The 16,570-nt window shown below is 47.4% G+C and overlaps 2 protein-coding genes across 2 annotated transcripts; both read left to right on the top strand.

Annotated features, from left to right (window-relative positions):
- The first annotated feature begins 310 nt into the window (after positions 1-310).
- Positions 311-7,236, top strand: LOC129156979 (uncharacterized). Its single transcript, XM_070551361.1, has 2 exons — positions 311-985; positions 4,732-7,236. The coding sequence occupies exon 2, from the start codon at positions 4,745-4,747 to the stop codon at positions 7,169-7,171; it is 2,427 nt and encodes an 808-aa protein (XP_070407462.1). The 5' UTR covers positions 311-985; positions 4,732-4,744; the 3' UTR covers positions 7,172-7,236.
- On the top strand, positions 7,140-9,071 carry LOC129161156 (uncharacterized). Its single transcript, XM_070551362.1, has 2 exons — positions 7,140-7,270; positions 7,755-9,071. Exons 1-2 carry the CDS (start codon positions 7,205-7,207, stop codon positions 8,433-8,435), a joined length of 747 nt encoding a protein of 248 aa, XP_070407463.1. The 5' UTR covers positions 7,140-7,204; the 3' UTR covers positions 8,436-9,071.
- Positions 9,072-16,570: the final 7,499 nt, after the last annotated feature.

Raw genomic sequence — 16,570 nt, 5'->3', positions numbered from 1 at the left:
TTTGGAGGATTGAGTGGATTCATAAACCACTTTAAACACAATGAAACAGAAGTGAAGTCATCAATAAACAAACAATAAAAGGCAAACAAAAATGCTTCCATCTTATTGTTTTGGCGGGTAAAGCCACTTCCTGTCTGAGGACTTTACTCAGTAAAAGCTCAGAAAGCTTTTAGAGAAGACAATTTATGCAAAAATCACCTTTTACATCCTTTTATGCTGCCATGCGGATGGGCGTGGCCAGCTCCAACTTGTTTTCTTAAAGTGACAGAGCCCTGAAACAGCTCATTCTGGAAGGTATTTGTTGAATAAAGATTTTCGATTCCTCCAGACCTGTCTTATTATATAATAGCAGTTCTGGATTACATCTCAAATCTGTATGTTAGTGAAACCAGGCTTCAGGGTTCAGCTAGAGGTCTGTGTGTGGTGATTTGACTCCTGATCTCATGCTGCCATAAATGTTGTGTGTGTTTCAACTAATCTTCTATCAATGACAAATTTATGTTGTAGTTTAACCTTGTATCGACTTTTTATGGTGTAGCCCAGGATGTGATAAGAACTTCAGGGGGATGGAGATGTTTATGTTTGACTTCCTTTGATCTGAGCTGAAGAAGGAAGAAGGAGGAGGGAAGACCCCCGCCCATCTGGCTGATACCGGAGGGGGCTGGGAGAAGACCCAAGGCCGGGGAATGCTTCCGAGGCAGGGGTTGCCATGGAGACGGAAGGGGGGCCAGGAGGAGAGAGTTGAAGAGGATAAAAGTGTGAGGGCTCCGGGGGGAAGGGGCTTTTTTATCTCTCGGGCTTTTTGGGTGTTTGAGAAGAGTTCGGAGGACAACTGTAACGGTTGAGTGATCTGACCCGCTGCGTCGGGAAATCTGGAATATTTTTACTTCATCATATAAAATAAAATATTTGCTCCTTCATATAAGGGGCTTTAAACGGAATCTCCAGCCTGGGGTCTCCAATCGTGTCGTGTAACAGCTGAAAGGTGAGGCGCTGGTTACTTTTTGATCCCGCTCCAAGAGGTTTACATTTAAACTTAAAGTCTTTAACCTGGGCATAGCATAAGCTGCAGGTGACTGAGTTGTGGTGAAGTTATAACAAGAGTCTTCCTTTGTGCTGCTAAAGTATGTTTGCCAGAGTCTAAATCTAGGTAAAGATGATCGCTGATTAGCTCACAGAGGTGTAAGCTCAGACTGGAGTCACGCTCACGCACAAATAGAATTACAAGTCAACCCTGAGACGTAGTGTTTATTAAAGAGTCAGCTAGTTTGGGAGGATGACTTGTAACATGGCGCCCAATAACGTGGGGCTGTGATTTCGCAGTTGAGTAGAAAACAACCTGTTGTGAGCTTAGAAAGTCCGGAACTGGGAAAATTGTCCGCAAGGGCGGACAATTTGTCCCTAAGGAGCCGGCTATATTGGCCGAAGGGGGCCGTTTAGGGAGCCTATGAGTTTAGATTCTGAAGTCCAGTAGCTGGAAGTGTGTTGGAACGCACTGGTCCGGTTGGATCGGTTCCGTAGAAGTGCGTTTCTCTCCACCAGGTGCACACGGCGCAAAGGGGTTTTGTGAGAACCTCTTAGCAGAATTCTCACACGCAGGAAAGTGAGTGGCCTCGTAAAAGATTCTCACAAAATAGAATGAAGTCGCAGGTTGCAATTCCTGACCTCGTGGACGTAATCCGGGGCAGAACAGCTAAGTTGCTGCTGGTGTGTGTGCACGCACACCCTGCCTTTAAAGGACAACGATTTTGATGCGAGGTGATCTTTATGAGTAAAGATACTCGTGTAACTGAGGGAAAATTTAGGGATGGCTGCAGTAAGCGAGGGAGGAAGAACGCGGTGAGAGAATGGCTGATATTGAGAGCTTGTGGGCTCGTGACGACCCAGCTGGAGTGCGAGCGGTATTTTCTAACAGAGGTTGGTGAGTTACGCTCAGCACGTCTAGCAGATGGGTCAGATATCGATTTTCAACCCGCGTTCAATGATAAAATGCCCGCTTTATGCATGCCTGCGCCGAAATATGCTAGTTGGTTGTGCATTTCAGACTTAGTGGAGCTTGTGCAAAATAATCTGTCTGGTTTTACTCATCCAGCAAGCCTTGTGCCAGATCATGATTTTCAGGTGGTGGTGAGAGGAGCTGTTGTAGATGTGGATAAAGAAATGGACAGGATTGTTCAGGGAGCTTTGATTGATTAGAAACAGAAAGCCCTTTTCAGACGGGAGATGAAAACTATTAACTTTGCCAAAAAGTAAAAATGACTGTGGATTGTGCAAAGGAGAGCTATATGTAATTCAAGCTACCCCTCCCCCGTGTGTGCCTCAGAATCCAATGGGCAGGGGGGTGGAGGATTGGAACGAGTTACTTGTTGATCTGACATATAAAGTTTCTGGGATATCAATACACTCCTGAAGGGAGAAAGGTAGATGTGAAAGTTTTTGAAAACATCACGCTGCCAAAAAACCCTGCTGCAGCTTGAAGGAGTGCTGGAAAGCTGGGGTTTTATGGTGAAAATATACCAAAGCTGTCAGAAAGAATGCAGTCTCTCCAGGCCTTAAAGCGAGGGGTTAGAAGCAAGGGGGGTGAAACTGATGAGTAATGACCGTGTGCTCACAGAGGAGAGTGAGTGAGGTCATTGAACTTTGTAAAAACAGTCACTGTGCTTTTGAGCACAGAGACACAGAAAAACACAGAATGATGTTATGGCATTCTGGGCATGGATTAAATATGTAAATAACAAGAGGACCTCTCAGAGAAATGGGAGAATTGCAGGTTCTGCTCAGAAAGCAGAGCTCACAGCTGTATTAGAAGCTATGGGTACATCATGTGCGCTGAGAAAAGGCAACTTCCAGGTACGACACCAGCCGGCCAACACACTGAGTGACACCTCTGCTGCCAGAGGTAATGCTGCGGTGGACAGACTGGTGCAGGCCAGAATGGTGAGATTGGTTTTGCATGACAGTACAGAGTCTGACCACGACCTGGTGAAGAAACTGCATTAAACTCTGGGGCGCCCCGGTCTTCAAAGGCTGAAGAAGTGGTGCTTGCAGAATGCAGTTTGCATCCCCCATTTGGACTCTGTGCTGAGAGATGTTAAATCACACTGCGCTCTATGCTTAGAGCTGGGTAAACAACCCACAGAGAAAGTGGTTGGCGACCGTATTGGTCCAGAAGGCTTGACCTCTGTCTCTTGTGACATTGGAGAGCTGAAGAGAACACGAAGGGGCAATAAGTATTTCCTGGTGGTCAAAGGGAACAGGGGGGAGAGTATATGAGGTATGTTCCCTTTGCCCAATATGACAGCAGGAAGGATTGCAGATTGCCTAGCGAGAATCCTGATGTGTTATCCACAAATAAAAGCTATCAGGATGGATAATGTACCACATTTCAAAAATAAAGTTGTTCTGGAGCTGCGGGAGAATGAAGGACTGATAATCCAGTGGTCCATCCCCTACAAGCCACACACAAACGGAGTGGCTGAGAGAGCAGTTCGCACCGTTAAAGAGGCGATAAAAACCTTGAACTTGAAGGAATGGGATTCTCCAGGAGCAGTTCTGGCCATTAATAAGGCTCTATTAGAACAGCCTTTGAGACAAGAAACTGCTAAAGACACACTCTCTGTCTCTCTACAGGGAGAACAAGAGAGAAGCTTCCTGCATAAAAGACCCCAGGATGGAAAAGTTGAAAAGATTGAGGGGAACCAGGAAGGTAACACAATCAGATGTGCAACCCCTAACCAGAAAACAGTCTGGCTTGGAGACTGTAAAGAAGTGGGTCCCACTAAATGAAGGGGGAATTTCATCCCCAATATGGCTGCTGAGTGCATCAAGTTCAGGGGGGATCACATTATGTAAAGTACAAGGGCAAAGTTGTGATGAGGAGTGCTTCAGCTGGTCAGTTTACAGACCGGGTACATGCGCAAACTGTGGCAATGAGGTTGCTGAGATAAAATGGGAAGGCCCGAGATTTCTTAAAGACAAAGTTCTGAGAAAAAATCCTTCACCCACAAACGTTGTGGAATTACATGGTGTGATGAAAGTGGCGTGGTGTGGGGATTGTTGGATGAGTAAAGCAGGCAAAACAAGGATTGGTCGTTTGGATCATCATAGTGTTGATGAATCTAGAAAATGTTGTAGAGTGGACAAAGGAAGACTCTCCAGTTGTTCAAGTTCATGTGGGGTGCGAATTTACCCTGTGGTGTTGCTGGTTCCTGAGATGAGTCACCTGTCAGGCTTGACATGCTCCCAGGCATATTGGGAGAATTGCTTTAAAGAAATAGTGTGTACTAGAAAGGGAGGGAGTTTGAGTGAAACTTTCTCACCTTGGGGAAAGGTGCTGTGGGAAGCTACTGAACCACAGCTGTGTTGGAGAGACAGGCGAGGCAAGTTTCCTATAACCACTGACGAGTGGGAAAGGAGACAGGTTCGTCATGAGACAACAGATAAGGATTGGTACACCTCAGCTACTGTACCAACATGTAATGACTTGTCAATAACCAGAAGTCAGACGCAAGTATTAGTTAAAACAAAAAAAGGCTGGAGGAAGCTGGATGTCTGGAGAGACTCACTCAAGAAGAGTGATGGTGTTTTAATAGCAGTAAACTTGGAGTGGGATCGGCACGCGGAGACCCCCAGGCTATTTACAAGGGACACCGTGGCTGCGCCAAGGCCACAGGTGAATTAAGAAAAATGTGTATGATGAAGCTCTCTGCCTAATTCTCCTCGTCTCTACAGGCAGCAGAGATTCATGGATTCCTGCGGAGAGTGGGAGGAGGAGGAGCTAGATCGGCTCCTCACACGACCTCCTGATAAGACTTGCTGGGAGAGTTGGAGAGGAGGTATCTTATGTTGTATCGGCTTATTAATCTGTGTGGTAGCGATATCTTTCATCTCAATGCCTGTTTCACGAGTTGTAACACTCAAGACCACGGCTGTGGTTAAAGGGTGGGTTCACAAGCGACCAGGAACCCTAGACCTGCCTAGAGTGTCGTGCTTGACTCCTCACGAGGAGAACTTTAATGCCACTCAGTGGATGGAATATTGTAAGGCTGTTACACAGGGCTGTCCAATCCCTGATCCAGGCGAGGCCTGTAGCCCCACATCTACCGGCTGGCTGATGTGGTTAGAGCAGCTTAATAATGTCACCGACAGCCATAATTCTACTTATGGGCTGTTAGGATGGGAGGAAGGAAAGCTTAAAGTGTGGGATTTCACAGTTGATGTACAACCTGTGGAATGTATTACTAAAATCTACCATTTTGGGGTACTAACTGTCTGGGGAGAATATATAACTGGTTTTGATAAGGTTTCTGATTGCATGATATTCAGACTCCTTGCGTTCCCGAATGGAACTGCAGCTGGGAATGATAGCTGGGCAATGGAGGGGGGTTCCCTACCCCCCATGTCGCAGCTGATTGCTCCACAAGACGCAGACACGGCTGTGACCCCTCACTTGAGGAGGCAGACGCGTGCTGCTAAAGAGCAGACGAAAGGCCACAGGCTTCCTAGTCCACAGAGTATTTGGTTGGACAGAACCAAAGCTTTTTCAGCTTACAAAATGATCCCTTTAGGAAAGGGAAAACAACTGTTACCCATGACATTGCATGTAACCCCAAAGGGAGTTAAATTAAACTTCATTCATGCTCCGCATGTGCTGAACAGGAGCTTGATAGATGGAATGACAGAATATTTTATGATCATCCCACGTCTGGCCTGGGACAAAGGAGAGGCGGATAGCGTGTGGAGATGTATTAAGAAATTAACTAGTGACCCAAAATACCCCAGAACATGGTGGAATAATTATATATGGAAGTTAATGTCCTTAGGTGGACATGTACGAGGTCCTTTTCCTGGTATGATTCCGAAAACGAGTCATGATGCATGGCTTGTGAATAGCACATCGAAGAGATGGGCTCTGAATGTGTCATATGAAATGTGGACGGAGGATGTTCATGGCTTAATGGGACATTTTGCCCCGAACGGGTTCGATAAGCCAGGGCGAGTGACAGAGTACGATGTCCTTTTTGGACAATGGTGGGCTACCAATCTGACAGAAGGGGTGTTAGAATGCAGGCCTAAAGAGAGACTCGGCTCTACAATCTTTTGGATGGCTAATTTACTGGCGTTGTTGAACCCAGCTACAGTCCCAACGATTAAAGATGTAAATGTGAAAAAAGGTGTAAATATGACTCCTCCGTTCGTGAGGATGGAGAAACATGGCAGTTTAATAGAACTGACTATGGTCCGATCTCAAGGTCCGCATCTAGATGATTTGTACTCCACCCCAGCTTATTCAAAGTTTCGGTTTATGAATATGACATGGGGGCATTATACTGGAGAGCTGCGAGACTTGGAGTATGATTATGCGTATCGCGAACAAGCTTTACGATTCAGGGAAGCACATTGGGTGCGAAATTCTCTGTTAACCAGGTGGTGTAGGTCTGATGCGTGCTTCAGAACTTTGGCCCAGCCCGCTACGAAAATTGCTGTTAGAAATGGGAAAAATGTGTATAATCCTTATGAACTGGGCGGCTTTGTTGACCCTCACGGTTACCCCCACTGGTGGCACTCAAATTGGAGCAGCTACGTCGTCTGGGACTCAGAGAATTTCCCATCATTAGGAGTAGGATGGGGTTACTTTGCCAACTCGAAAGGCCCCAAGGCTTGTTTTTGTCAGGAGGACATAGATGCTGTTGAATACAGGAGCGACTTGGGTATATGGCCCTTTCAAGCATGGATTCCTGTTGGTGGGGGTCGTTGGGAGCAGAACTGTTCTGGTTCCTTTCATTTTCCCAATCGGACAGGCACATGTTGGTTGAGTGAAAGAGCTAGGATGTCTGATTGGGAATTTGTCCAGAAGGGTTTTAAAATTATTGGCCAAGGATTAACCTTAGGTATCAGAGAGGCCGTTAAGGTGGTCGCCCAGGGAGCAATGGGTGTTGCCTCTCTGATAATCTCTGAATTATGGGTTTACGCCAAGGTCCCTGTGATCGTAGGAGGGGTCCTGGTGATGTTATCTGTTTGTGTTAAACTCATGCATCTTTTGAAGTGTTTTGCCAGCTGCAACAGGAGATCTGCTAATCAGCCCCGATGGCAGGAGGAAGGGCCTCCTGAGTCAATTAGATTGGGACCACGTGGACGCCGGGCACTGAGGAACAGAGCTGCACGCAGGTAGCATCTCCCTTGTAGAGAAAGTTCTCAAGGAATCATGGCCCGTGCAGAATCTCCACGTGAGGTATTTGAAGAAGCAGATGAGGATGTGCTGATTACCTCGGTAAGACTGTCTCTATTGGGTTAATCTTACCGGCGAGATATGCTAATATTAGATGCACAAGAGGCCTAACTGAGGACTCTTGGAATGTTGATGTGATAACTTCTGCTTAATGCATGATGGGAGAATGATTGGTACATCCTGTTATCTGATCAGGATGGAAAGGCCCACTTATTCATTGTGGTTACTAATTTGCATGCTGTAACTTGTGTAATTCCTGCGGGAAGCAGTGAAGACCTGTGACCTGCATTAGAGGTCTCTAGGATTTTTACATACCTATTAGTGGCATGTTTGATATCATTATATGGATGTGTTGTACTAACAGAATTAATGATGAAGAAGTGTCTGGCTGCATTTTGTGAGAAAGACCTGACCTCAAGTTCACAGAGGATGGTAGGGTGCTGCTGACCCCTAGTGGGGTCATAAAGGTCATGTGTGACTGGTACCAGAACCAAGGTCTGTTTAGTGTCTCTGTGTGTGTTTTTAGGTTGATGAATCAGAGGATCTAATGCCTGGCCCAGACTCTCAGGAGATGCTGGTGCTGGCACCCAGTGGACAGAAGCCGCTGGTGAACAAGCGACGTCAGCCTGGGGTGATGCCACCCAAGAGAGTTTCACTTTACGGGCTGGTGGATGGTAAACCTGTAAGGATAAACCCGAATGGACCGTGGAATGCACATGTTTGGGAACGTATTGTGTTGGTCTCTGATGGTACCAGTCATAAAGGGACTCGAGTGGCGAGGAGGGAGAAGATTCTTCAGAGAATTACACGCTCGACTCTAGTTAAGCATTTTGATTGTGTCAGGCGCGATGTGTCCCGGGGCCAGACACGCTTGCCCTGTCAACTCTCACATTTCAGAGAAGGCGACGTAGATTGGTGCTGGATCAGTACACCCCACAACGACTACGTGCAGGAGGGCGAAGAGCCAAGGCGTGTGGTCAGGATGCAACCATCACCTGCTAAAGTGGACGTTCCGATGCAGGAAGTGAGCCCTCCGGAGTTCGATCTGCGTCGGCAGCTTCAGGCCGCTCCGTCTGTCCAGGCCATAGTACCACCAGTGATGAATGCAATAAATCCACATGTTTACTTGTATCCAGGAAATTTGAATATGCAGTATTTCCCGCAGTTTATGCCATTTAACGAAGCTTGGTTTCAAGGGGGGTGTTGAATAAAGATTTTCGATTCCTCCAGACCTGTCTTATTATATAATAGCAGTTCTGGATTACATCTCAAATCTGTATGTTAGTGAAACCAGGCTTCAGGGTTCAGCTAGAGGTCTGTGTGTGGTGATTTGACTCCTGATCTCATGCTGCCATAAATGTTGTGTGTGTTTCAACTAATCTTCTATCAATGACAAATTTATGTTGTAGTTTAACCTTGTATCGACTTTTTATGGTGTAGCCCAGGATGTGATAAGAACTTCAGGGGGATGGAGATGTTTATGTTTGACTTCCTTTGATCTGAGCTGAAGAAGGAAGAAGGAGGAGGGAAGACCCCCGCCCATCTGGCTGATACCGGAGGGGGCTGGGAGAAGACCCAAGGCCGGGGAATGCTTCCGAGGCAGGGGTTGCCATGGAGACGGAAGGGGGGCCAGGAGGAGAGAGTTGAAGAGGATAAAAGTGTGAGGGCTCCGGGGGGAAGGGGCTTTTTTATCTCTCGGGCTTTTTGGGTGTTTGAGAAGAGTTCGGAGGACAACTGTAACGGTTGAGTGATCTGACCCGCTGCGTCGGGAAATCTGGAATATTTTTACTTCATCATATAAAATAAAATATTTGCTCCTTCATATAAGGGGCTTTAAACGGAATCTCCAGCCTGGGGTCTCCAATCGTGTCGTGTAACAGCTGAAAGGTGAGGCGCTGGTTACTTTTTGATCCCGCTCCAAGAGGTTTACATTTAAACTTAAAGTCTTTAACCTGGGCATAGCATAAGCTGCAGGTGACTGAGTTGTGGTGAAGTTATAACAAGAGTCTTCCTTTGTGCTGCTAAAGTATGTTTGCCAGAGTCTAAATCTAGGTAAAGATGATCGCTGATTAGCTCACAGAGGTGTAAGCTCAGACTGGAGTCACGCTCACGCACAAATAGAATTACAAGTCAACCCTGAGACGTAGTGTTTATTAAAGAGTCAGCTAGTTTGGGAGGATGACTTGTAACAGTATTGAAAATGTCAACAGTAGAATTGCTGAATCACTTTATGTGAGAGGTCTTTAGTGCAAACAACGTCATAACATGTTTTGTATCAACTGTTGGGGTTATTAGGAGCGAACAATTAGTAAGCTTCAACTTACTTTTGGATTCTTCAATAAATTCTGTAAATATGGGAATATTTACTGATTTATTAATTAATTAAGATATTCTTAGATATACGGGGCACCATTCCCCTTTTTCCGGGGAAAAATTGAATCCAAAACTCTTATCAGTCTTTCTTGAAGTTCGTAGAATCCTTGGAGCAGAGACTTCTCTTCGACACAACAAAGCTACTGGACACAAAAATCTGAATTTTATAACATTTAATTAACAATTTGTCAAATGAATAAACAGTGGAATAGATGAATAATAACCGTGTGATATGATTGAAGATGGATGTGTTTGCATGTGATGGAGGATGTATGAATGGGGTCCTTTGTTCTCACAAAGGAGTAGTGTGTATGTGTGTGTGTGTGTGTGTGTGTGTGTGCGTGTGTATGGATTCAAAATGGAGTCTTGAATACAAGATGGCTGACCCCTTTGTCTGGCTAAAGTGTGGGTGGCAACTTGCACTTTAACTTCCAAAGCACTTAGAATCAGTAGTAACTTAACCTTAAATCACTCAAAACATTTCAAAAGATCATGAAACAACACAAAAGATTAATCACAAATTAATATCTTTTAGTTTCAGCCTGGCCATGACAGAAACCATTTTAAGATACCAAACAATGATCAATAAGCAGTTTATTCTTCAAAATGACCCGACGGACGTGTTTGGGACGAAAGAGGAAAACACGAAGCTACTTTTTAAGCAATAGCGCGATTTTATTGCTTATTCTGGACTATAGAGGAAACGGGAGAAGAAAAGGAGAAAAAATAAGTTTTCTGATCACCAAAGCAGCAAGGCGTCCCCCGCTGTTATGACTTGACGGTTCTCCGTTTTTCTCCGCAGTTTCCAGCGTCATCCGCCGGTTTGATGCTTTCTCCGTTGTTTGGCTCCACGAGTGTTTCTCCACGGCTGGACACAAAGAAAACGAAGTTCCTTTTGGGCTGAGTTTGACAACTTACAGCGTTTCTGAGAGCTGGATGGAGTTGTTGTTTCCCTCCGCGGGTTCTGTGTCCTCAAACATCAGCTGGAGGGGAGCAGAAACGAGCAGATCAGCGGTCCCGTGGGCTCAACTTGGCTCTTAGAGCTTCCGCGTGCTCAAAGAAGTCGGAGCGTTCGACAAGCGTGTCCTCACCGCCAGGTATCCTGGGCAAAAGAACGAGGTTTCTTTGTCTCATTCATGATTTATAGTCTTTGAAGTCGCGGGAAAGCTCCAAGCTCCCGCCTCCCGCAGATCGTGTTTCTGGTACTAGGCGGTGACGTCATCACAATGCTTCCGTGTGCAAAGCATCATGGGAAATGAAGTTTCTTGGCGCTGATGTGATTATTTGCTTTTCAGAGCAATTTAAGCACAGTCATTTTGGAGAAAATCACTGCATAGTAATTTCCTCATGAGGTCAGACCCTCAACATTCCCCCTTTTGGTTTCGGGGATCGCGCCCAAAGCTCGATCGTCGGAAGCACATATGGGTTTGTTCCTCATGAACGTAGGTCGACTTGATTGTCGGAAGCACAGGTGGGTTTGTCCCTTAGGACGTTGGTCTCCTTGGACGCCTTTGTCTTTGGTCTTTGTCTTGGATCCTGGCGCCTTTGGTCTTTGATCCTGGTCAGGCACAAAGAGGATAGGAAACGGGATAGTCCCCAACGCGCATAACGAGAAGAAGCCACTCACGCAGGTGGTACGCAATGATGATGTCGTCCATGCGAGAGGTAGTAGTGTAGAAGGAGGAAGGTCGGTGGGCGGTTAACTCCACGAGTGGACACAAAGGCATCTCACCGCCGGCCATACAGTTCAGTTTATGGAGCACGCGGTGATGTACGAGGTCCATAGTTCGCAAACGCGCATTGACCTATGTGGTCCCAAGATTCCCCCCTTTTTGGTCCAAAGGGTGGATCAGGACAGTCTTTGGGCTAAAACAAGGACCATAAAACTAAGAGGTACTACAATGTGCTGGTGTGTCAGACAGAGTCATTGACAGACTGAGCTGGGCCGGCACATAACCACTAGTCAATATGTGACCAAGTAAGAAACAAAAATACAGAAAACCCCAAAAAAAAACATGTAACATATAACATCCAAGAAAATTCATAGCAACCTTGAGGTCTCATAAAATACATTCTTAGGTCATACATTCAGTGTGTAGCTTATAAAGAATGTGACATACTGCAACACTCAGATAAATATGTGAGGTAGACTAAAATGAGAACTACTCTTAGGGTTACAAAATAATAAAAAAAACGTTGCTCACCCCCTTTAGACAGGTGTGGTACATTAACGCTTGGAGTCTCCCCGAACGCGGTTACGAGGCACACCGTAGGTGAGCAAGTGCATCTTATCTTGGAGTTTATTAACACGCCTGTAGGCGGAATAAGCTATCACGGCCGTGATGAGCCATTCCATCCCCAGGGCGACCAATGTGCAGATTAAAGTCGTATAATCTGTGTCAATGTAGCGTCTTGGGCGTCAAAGTAAGTTCACGCGGGTTTTGTGTGAACTTAGCAAATTTGGTTCCTTCAATCAGTAATTGTTGGTCAATTTCTAAATCGAAGGCAAAGTTACAACCCCGGAAAGCGTCCATGATCTCAATCTCTGAGTCATGCTGTTCGAGGTTGAGGTGATGGAGTGCCAGGTTTCTAGTTCAAAGTGGAAATGCCTACCGTCCTTTCAAATACCAATGTTAAGCATCGACTTAAACCTATAGATGTGAGGTGTCACAATTATGGGAACATGTAACAGGAAACCGAGTTCTAATTTTTCTGCATCAACGTGAATGGGAATTGCACTACCTAGGCTGTACGCTAGGTGGATTGGTGAAAGGTGCACAGTAGAGGGGTAGCAGCTGTCAAGCTAACTTTGAGCAGGTCCAGTGGTACCAAGTACGGGGAAATACGACTTTCAACCAAGCTGTCCAGCGTGGAACTTACTTCCCTGAGCAGGTCCTACCTCAAATCTCTCACCACTCGTGTGTACACAATATCCTGAGGTATGGTTTCAGACAAAGTCTTGATTGCACGTAGAGATTCATTAATCAGAGCCTAGAATAGGTACCAGAGCACCCTGTAAGGTTTTAGTAGGTACATCCTGTTAGCGGTCTAGGAAGGAGTTTCTCTTGGTTAGTGAAAGTGACGGCGGGGGGGGGGGGGGGGCCTGGTTCTTTGTCGGTTAGTACATGTTAGTGGGTTAAACGTGCACTTCCCCCCCTTTTTCATTTCCATGCATAGAACTATGTAGCGACTACGTCTACCTCCTGCGGGGAGTCTGGTCTCTGTACCCGCGGGGATGGTTTGACGTAGGGTTTGATTTGGTTTGCATGTACCCATTTGTAGACAGGCTCCTGTCTCGCTTTGGTGATGCGTAACCTGTATGCAACTGGAGAGAGTTTTGCCACGATCTCAAATGGTCCTGACCAGCAGGGCAGGAACTTCTTAGGTTTGCGTGCCGGTTGGGCGAACCGAAAGTAGAATACTTTGTCACCCACCTCGTATTCGCGGCTGGTTGTCTTTTGGTCGTAGTAGGCTTTAGCGCCTTCTACGTTGGTCTCCAGTTTCTTCTGAGCGTGCGCGAACGTAGCTCTGAGGTGTGTTTTCAAGTCTGCCACATACTGATGAGCGGTATAGGCAGTGGCAACACTGACATCCTCTGGGTGATACAGGAGGTGCAGTGGTAGAGTCATCAGTCTGCCGGTCATCATCTCAAAGGGCGTAACCCCAGTGGATCGCTGTGGAGTGGACCGTATGGCCATCAGGACCAGAGGGAGCTTGACGTCCCAGTCCTTCCCAGTGGAGCAGACGTACTTTTTGAGCATAGAGACGACCGTGCGGTTCATCCGTTCGACCTGTCCGGATGACTGTGGGTGATAGGGAAGGTGGAATCTCACTTCCACTCCCAGAAGTTCAAACAGGGACGTCATTACACTGGATGTGAAATGAGTTCCTCGGTCAGAGTCAATGCAGAGTGGAAGTCCCCATCGACTGAAAACGTGGTTAATCAGCAGTACAGCGGTTGTGACGGCTGTATCGTTTGGCGCTGGAAGGCACTCAACCCACTTTGTGAAACTGCAAGTTACAGTTAGCATATATTTGTTTCCTCTTGCCGATTTGGGAACCGGTCCAACCCAGTCGATCTGCAGGTGGGACCAAGGGAAGGTTATTCCCCTGCGTTGCAGTGGTGCTCTAGCAAGCGGCTGGGAGGGTTGAAACTGGGCACAGATGAGGCAGCCTTGGACATAGCTGTGTACGTCCTTGGACATCGACGGCCAATATGCTACTTCTGTCAGTGACGCGAGGGTAGCTTTTGCTCCGCGGTGACCTCCAACCGGAGTGTCGTGGGCGTAGGCAAGCATCACTCCTCTGTGGTCGAGTGGAACAACCCAGCGCGGCGGGCTGTGATCGTCACGCATGTAAACTAACAAATCGTTTTGTAGTTTCAGGTGCGTGAGTTGACGATGCAGGTTTACCAAATCTTGGCTTGCACCAATAGGTGGTGATGGTTGTTTAGACATCGGGCCCTTTTGGAGAAGCTCGCGGATGAGCTTCAGGTCAGGATCTTGTTCCTGCATGGTGACTAAGTCCGCGTCCTGTGGTTGTCTGCCTAGAAACACGGGTACCTCAACGGTCCGAGGTTCGTCTGCCTGTTTAGCATGGCGACGAGTAATCGCGCAGACCTTGTGAACGGCCTTGGGTGGAAGCCACTCGTCTTTGAATTCCCAGCAGGTTCCCTGGTCAGCACCGAGCTTAGCAAGGCGGTCAGCTTCGTCATTACCATCTTTCTCTGGACCTAGGGTCCTGGAGTGACCTTTGACCTTTTTCCAGTAGACCATTATGCCTTTCTCAGTGGTGAGCAGATCACACGCTAGGAATAACTCCGAGTGTTTCACGTCTCTGTTCCTGGCGTTTTTCATGTGGTTCTCCTTCCACATGGGGAAGTGAGAGATGAAGCTGTGTCTAGCGTAGTTTGAATCAGAGCAAAGGACGATTTGAGTGATGTCCAAGGCTGCCGCCTGCTGGAGGGTTATCAACACTGCAGCAATTTCGGCGTACTGACTAGACTTTTGGCCCAACCGGTAGTGATTTGGTTGCTTAGTGTCACAGTCCACCCAAACGACTCCAACCCCGGCACGGAGCTGGCCTTCGTGAAGGTAGGCGCATCCGTCAGTGTAAACTTTCGGAAGCCCTTGGCAAACATTCTCATCAAAGTAGCGATGATTGGATGCGGTTGGGTAGACTGCGGCAGGTGTGTCCAGGGGGCCCATGACGGAGTCAGAGTCACAGTGCTGGCAGCCTGCTAGCCCTTGTCCTAGCGCTAGCTTGGTGTTCTGACCATACTTGACCTCAATGTTGTATCCTTGGAGCACCATCATCCACGTCGCAATGCGGCTGTTTGACACTCTTCCTTCGCGCAGACGCTGGCTGTTTAGGAAGGTGACAGGCTGATGACACGTTTCAATGATCACTTTCTGTCCACCGATGTAACTACGAAAGTGTTCGACGGCCCAGACTGTAGAGAGGAGAGCTCTCTCGCAGTCTGAGAACTGGAGTTCCACCTTGCTCAGAGGCTTGCTGGCGTATGCCACAACTCTCATGTCCTGATCGTGTTTCTGCTTCAAAGCAGCGCTCAGGCAGTGAGAGGAGAAAGTAGCCTCTATGTAGAACTCTTTATCCTTGTCTGGGTAAGCCAGACAGGGTGCGGACGCCAACTTCTGTTTTAGGAACTGGAAGGAGTGTTCTTGGGGTCTGTCCCACACGAAAGGTGTGTCGTTCCGAAGTAGCTCGGTGAGGGGCCTCGCTGTTTCAGCGTACTCCTCAATGAACTGTCTGGAGTAGTTGCAGACTCCGAGGAAGCTCCTGAGTTCGGTCAGATTAGCTGGGGCTTTGATGTCCTGAATGGCTCTAATGCGTCCCGCTTGGGGCTCGACTCCATTAGGGCCAACCAGCAGTCCAACATACTCCACTTTGGTTCGACACCATTGTCCCTTGAGAATCGCCAATTTAGCTCCGGCGTCAGCGAGCTGTTGCAGCACGTGACGGAGTTCGGCCAGGTGCTCCTCGAAGGTTCGACTCCTCATCAAGATGTCATCGACATATATGAGGTTCCCTCTGGAAGCAGCATCTGACATGGCTTTGTGGAGGAAGATGTTGAACTCGGCAGGTGAGTTAGAGTAGCCAAAGGGGCAGCGGTTCCAAGTATATTGGCGATTTCCAAAGGAGAAAGCCAGTTTATACTGGTCCGCCGGCTCAACCTTCATGGTCCAGAAGCCGTTGGCTACGTCAACCGTAGAGAAGAAACGAGCATCTCTGACTCTGGCTAGCTCCTGATCTAAATGGATCATAGGCCACCTGGAGAGAGGTACTTGTTTGTTCAGTGCGCGATAGTCTATGGTGAGACGCCATTTCCCAGTCGGTTTCAGAACCGGCCAGATGGGAGAGTTGTAAGTGGAGTTACACTCTCTGATGATGTTTTTCTCCTTCAGCTGATCGAGGATCTCCTGGATCGACTCATAAGCAGCGAGGGGAATCTTGTACTGACGTACAAAAGTAGGAGGGGCATTCGGGTTCGTTGGAATGCGAACCGTATGCAGGTTTGTGAGTCCACAGTCCAGGGAGTCCCTGGATAAGACGGACTGAAACTCGTAGAACAGGCTTCTAAGCTCTGCTCTCTGCTCCTCTGACTCCAGCGCATCCGCTTTGTCAAGCTGCTGGCTGACTTCGGCCTCGAAGCCGTCATAAGGTTCAGAGGAGGAGGGTCTCTGATGTTCCGGGCTTTCAACCGGTGACTCAGAGGGTTGAGTATTTATTGCAAAAACCGTTAGACACTGACCGCAGTCAGTATCTAAGGTTGCACTGCAAATAGGTTCCTCAGGAAGGGCTTCATGCCGCTTGATGGTAATCATTTGTGAAGGGAAAGTACTGAATGTGTCTACACCAACCTGTCTGTCGTTCAAGAACAACGGAAGTTGTCCGATCACGGGGACTGAAAGTTCGAAGTCATGGAATGAGCTATCTATCAGCATGCCC

This window comes from Nothobranchius furzeri, chromosome 5, assembly GCF_043380555.1.
Source record: "Nothobranchius furzeri strain GRZ-AD chromosome 5, NfurGRZ-RIMD1, whole genome shotgun sequence".
NCBI classification, from domain to species: Eukaryota; Metazoa; Chordata; class Actinopteri; order Cyprinodontiformes; family Nothobranchiidae; genus Nothobranchius; species Nothobranchius furzeri.
Note: the sequence above shows the minus strand (reverse complement) of the source record. Positions and strands in the feature narration are given on the sequence as shown.

Bases quoted from the DNA above. Each gene is read 5' to 3' on its own strand.
- LOC129156979 (XM_070551361.1), top strand. From the start codon at position 4,745: ATGGATTCCTGCGGAGAGTGGGAGGAGGAGGAGCTAGATCGGCTCCTC.
- LOC129161156 (XM_070551362.1), top strand. From the start codon at position 7,205: ATGGCCCGTGCAGAATCTCCACGTGAGGTATTTGAAGAAGCAGATGAG. The intron at 7,271-7,754 runs GTAAGACTGTCT...GTGTGTTTTTAG, and splicing joins AGGATGTGCTGATTACCTCG to GTTGATGAATCAGAGGATCT.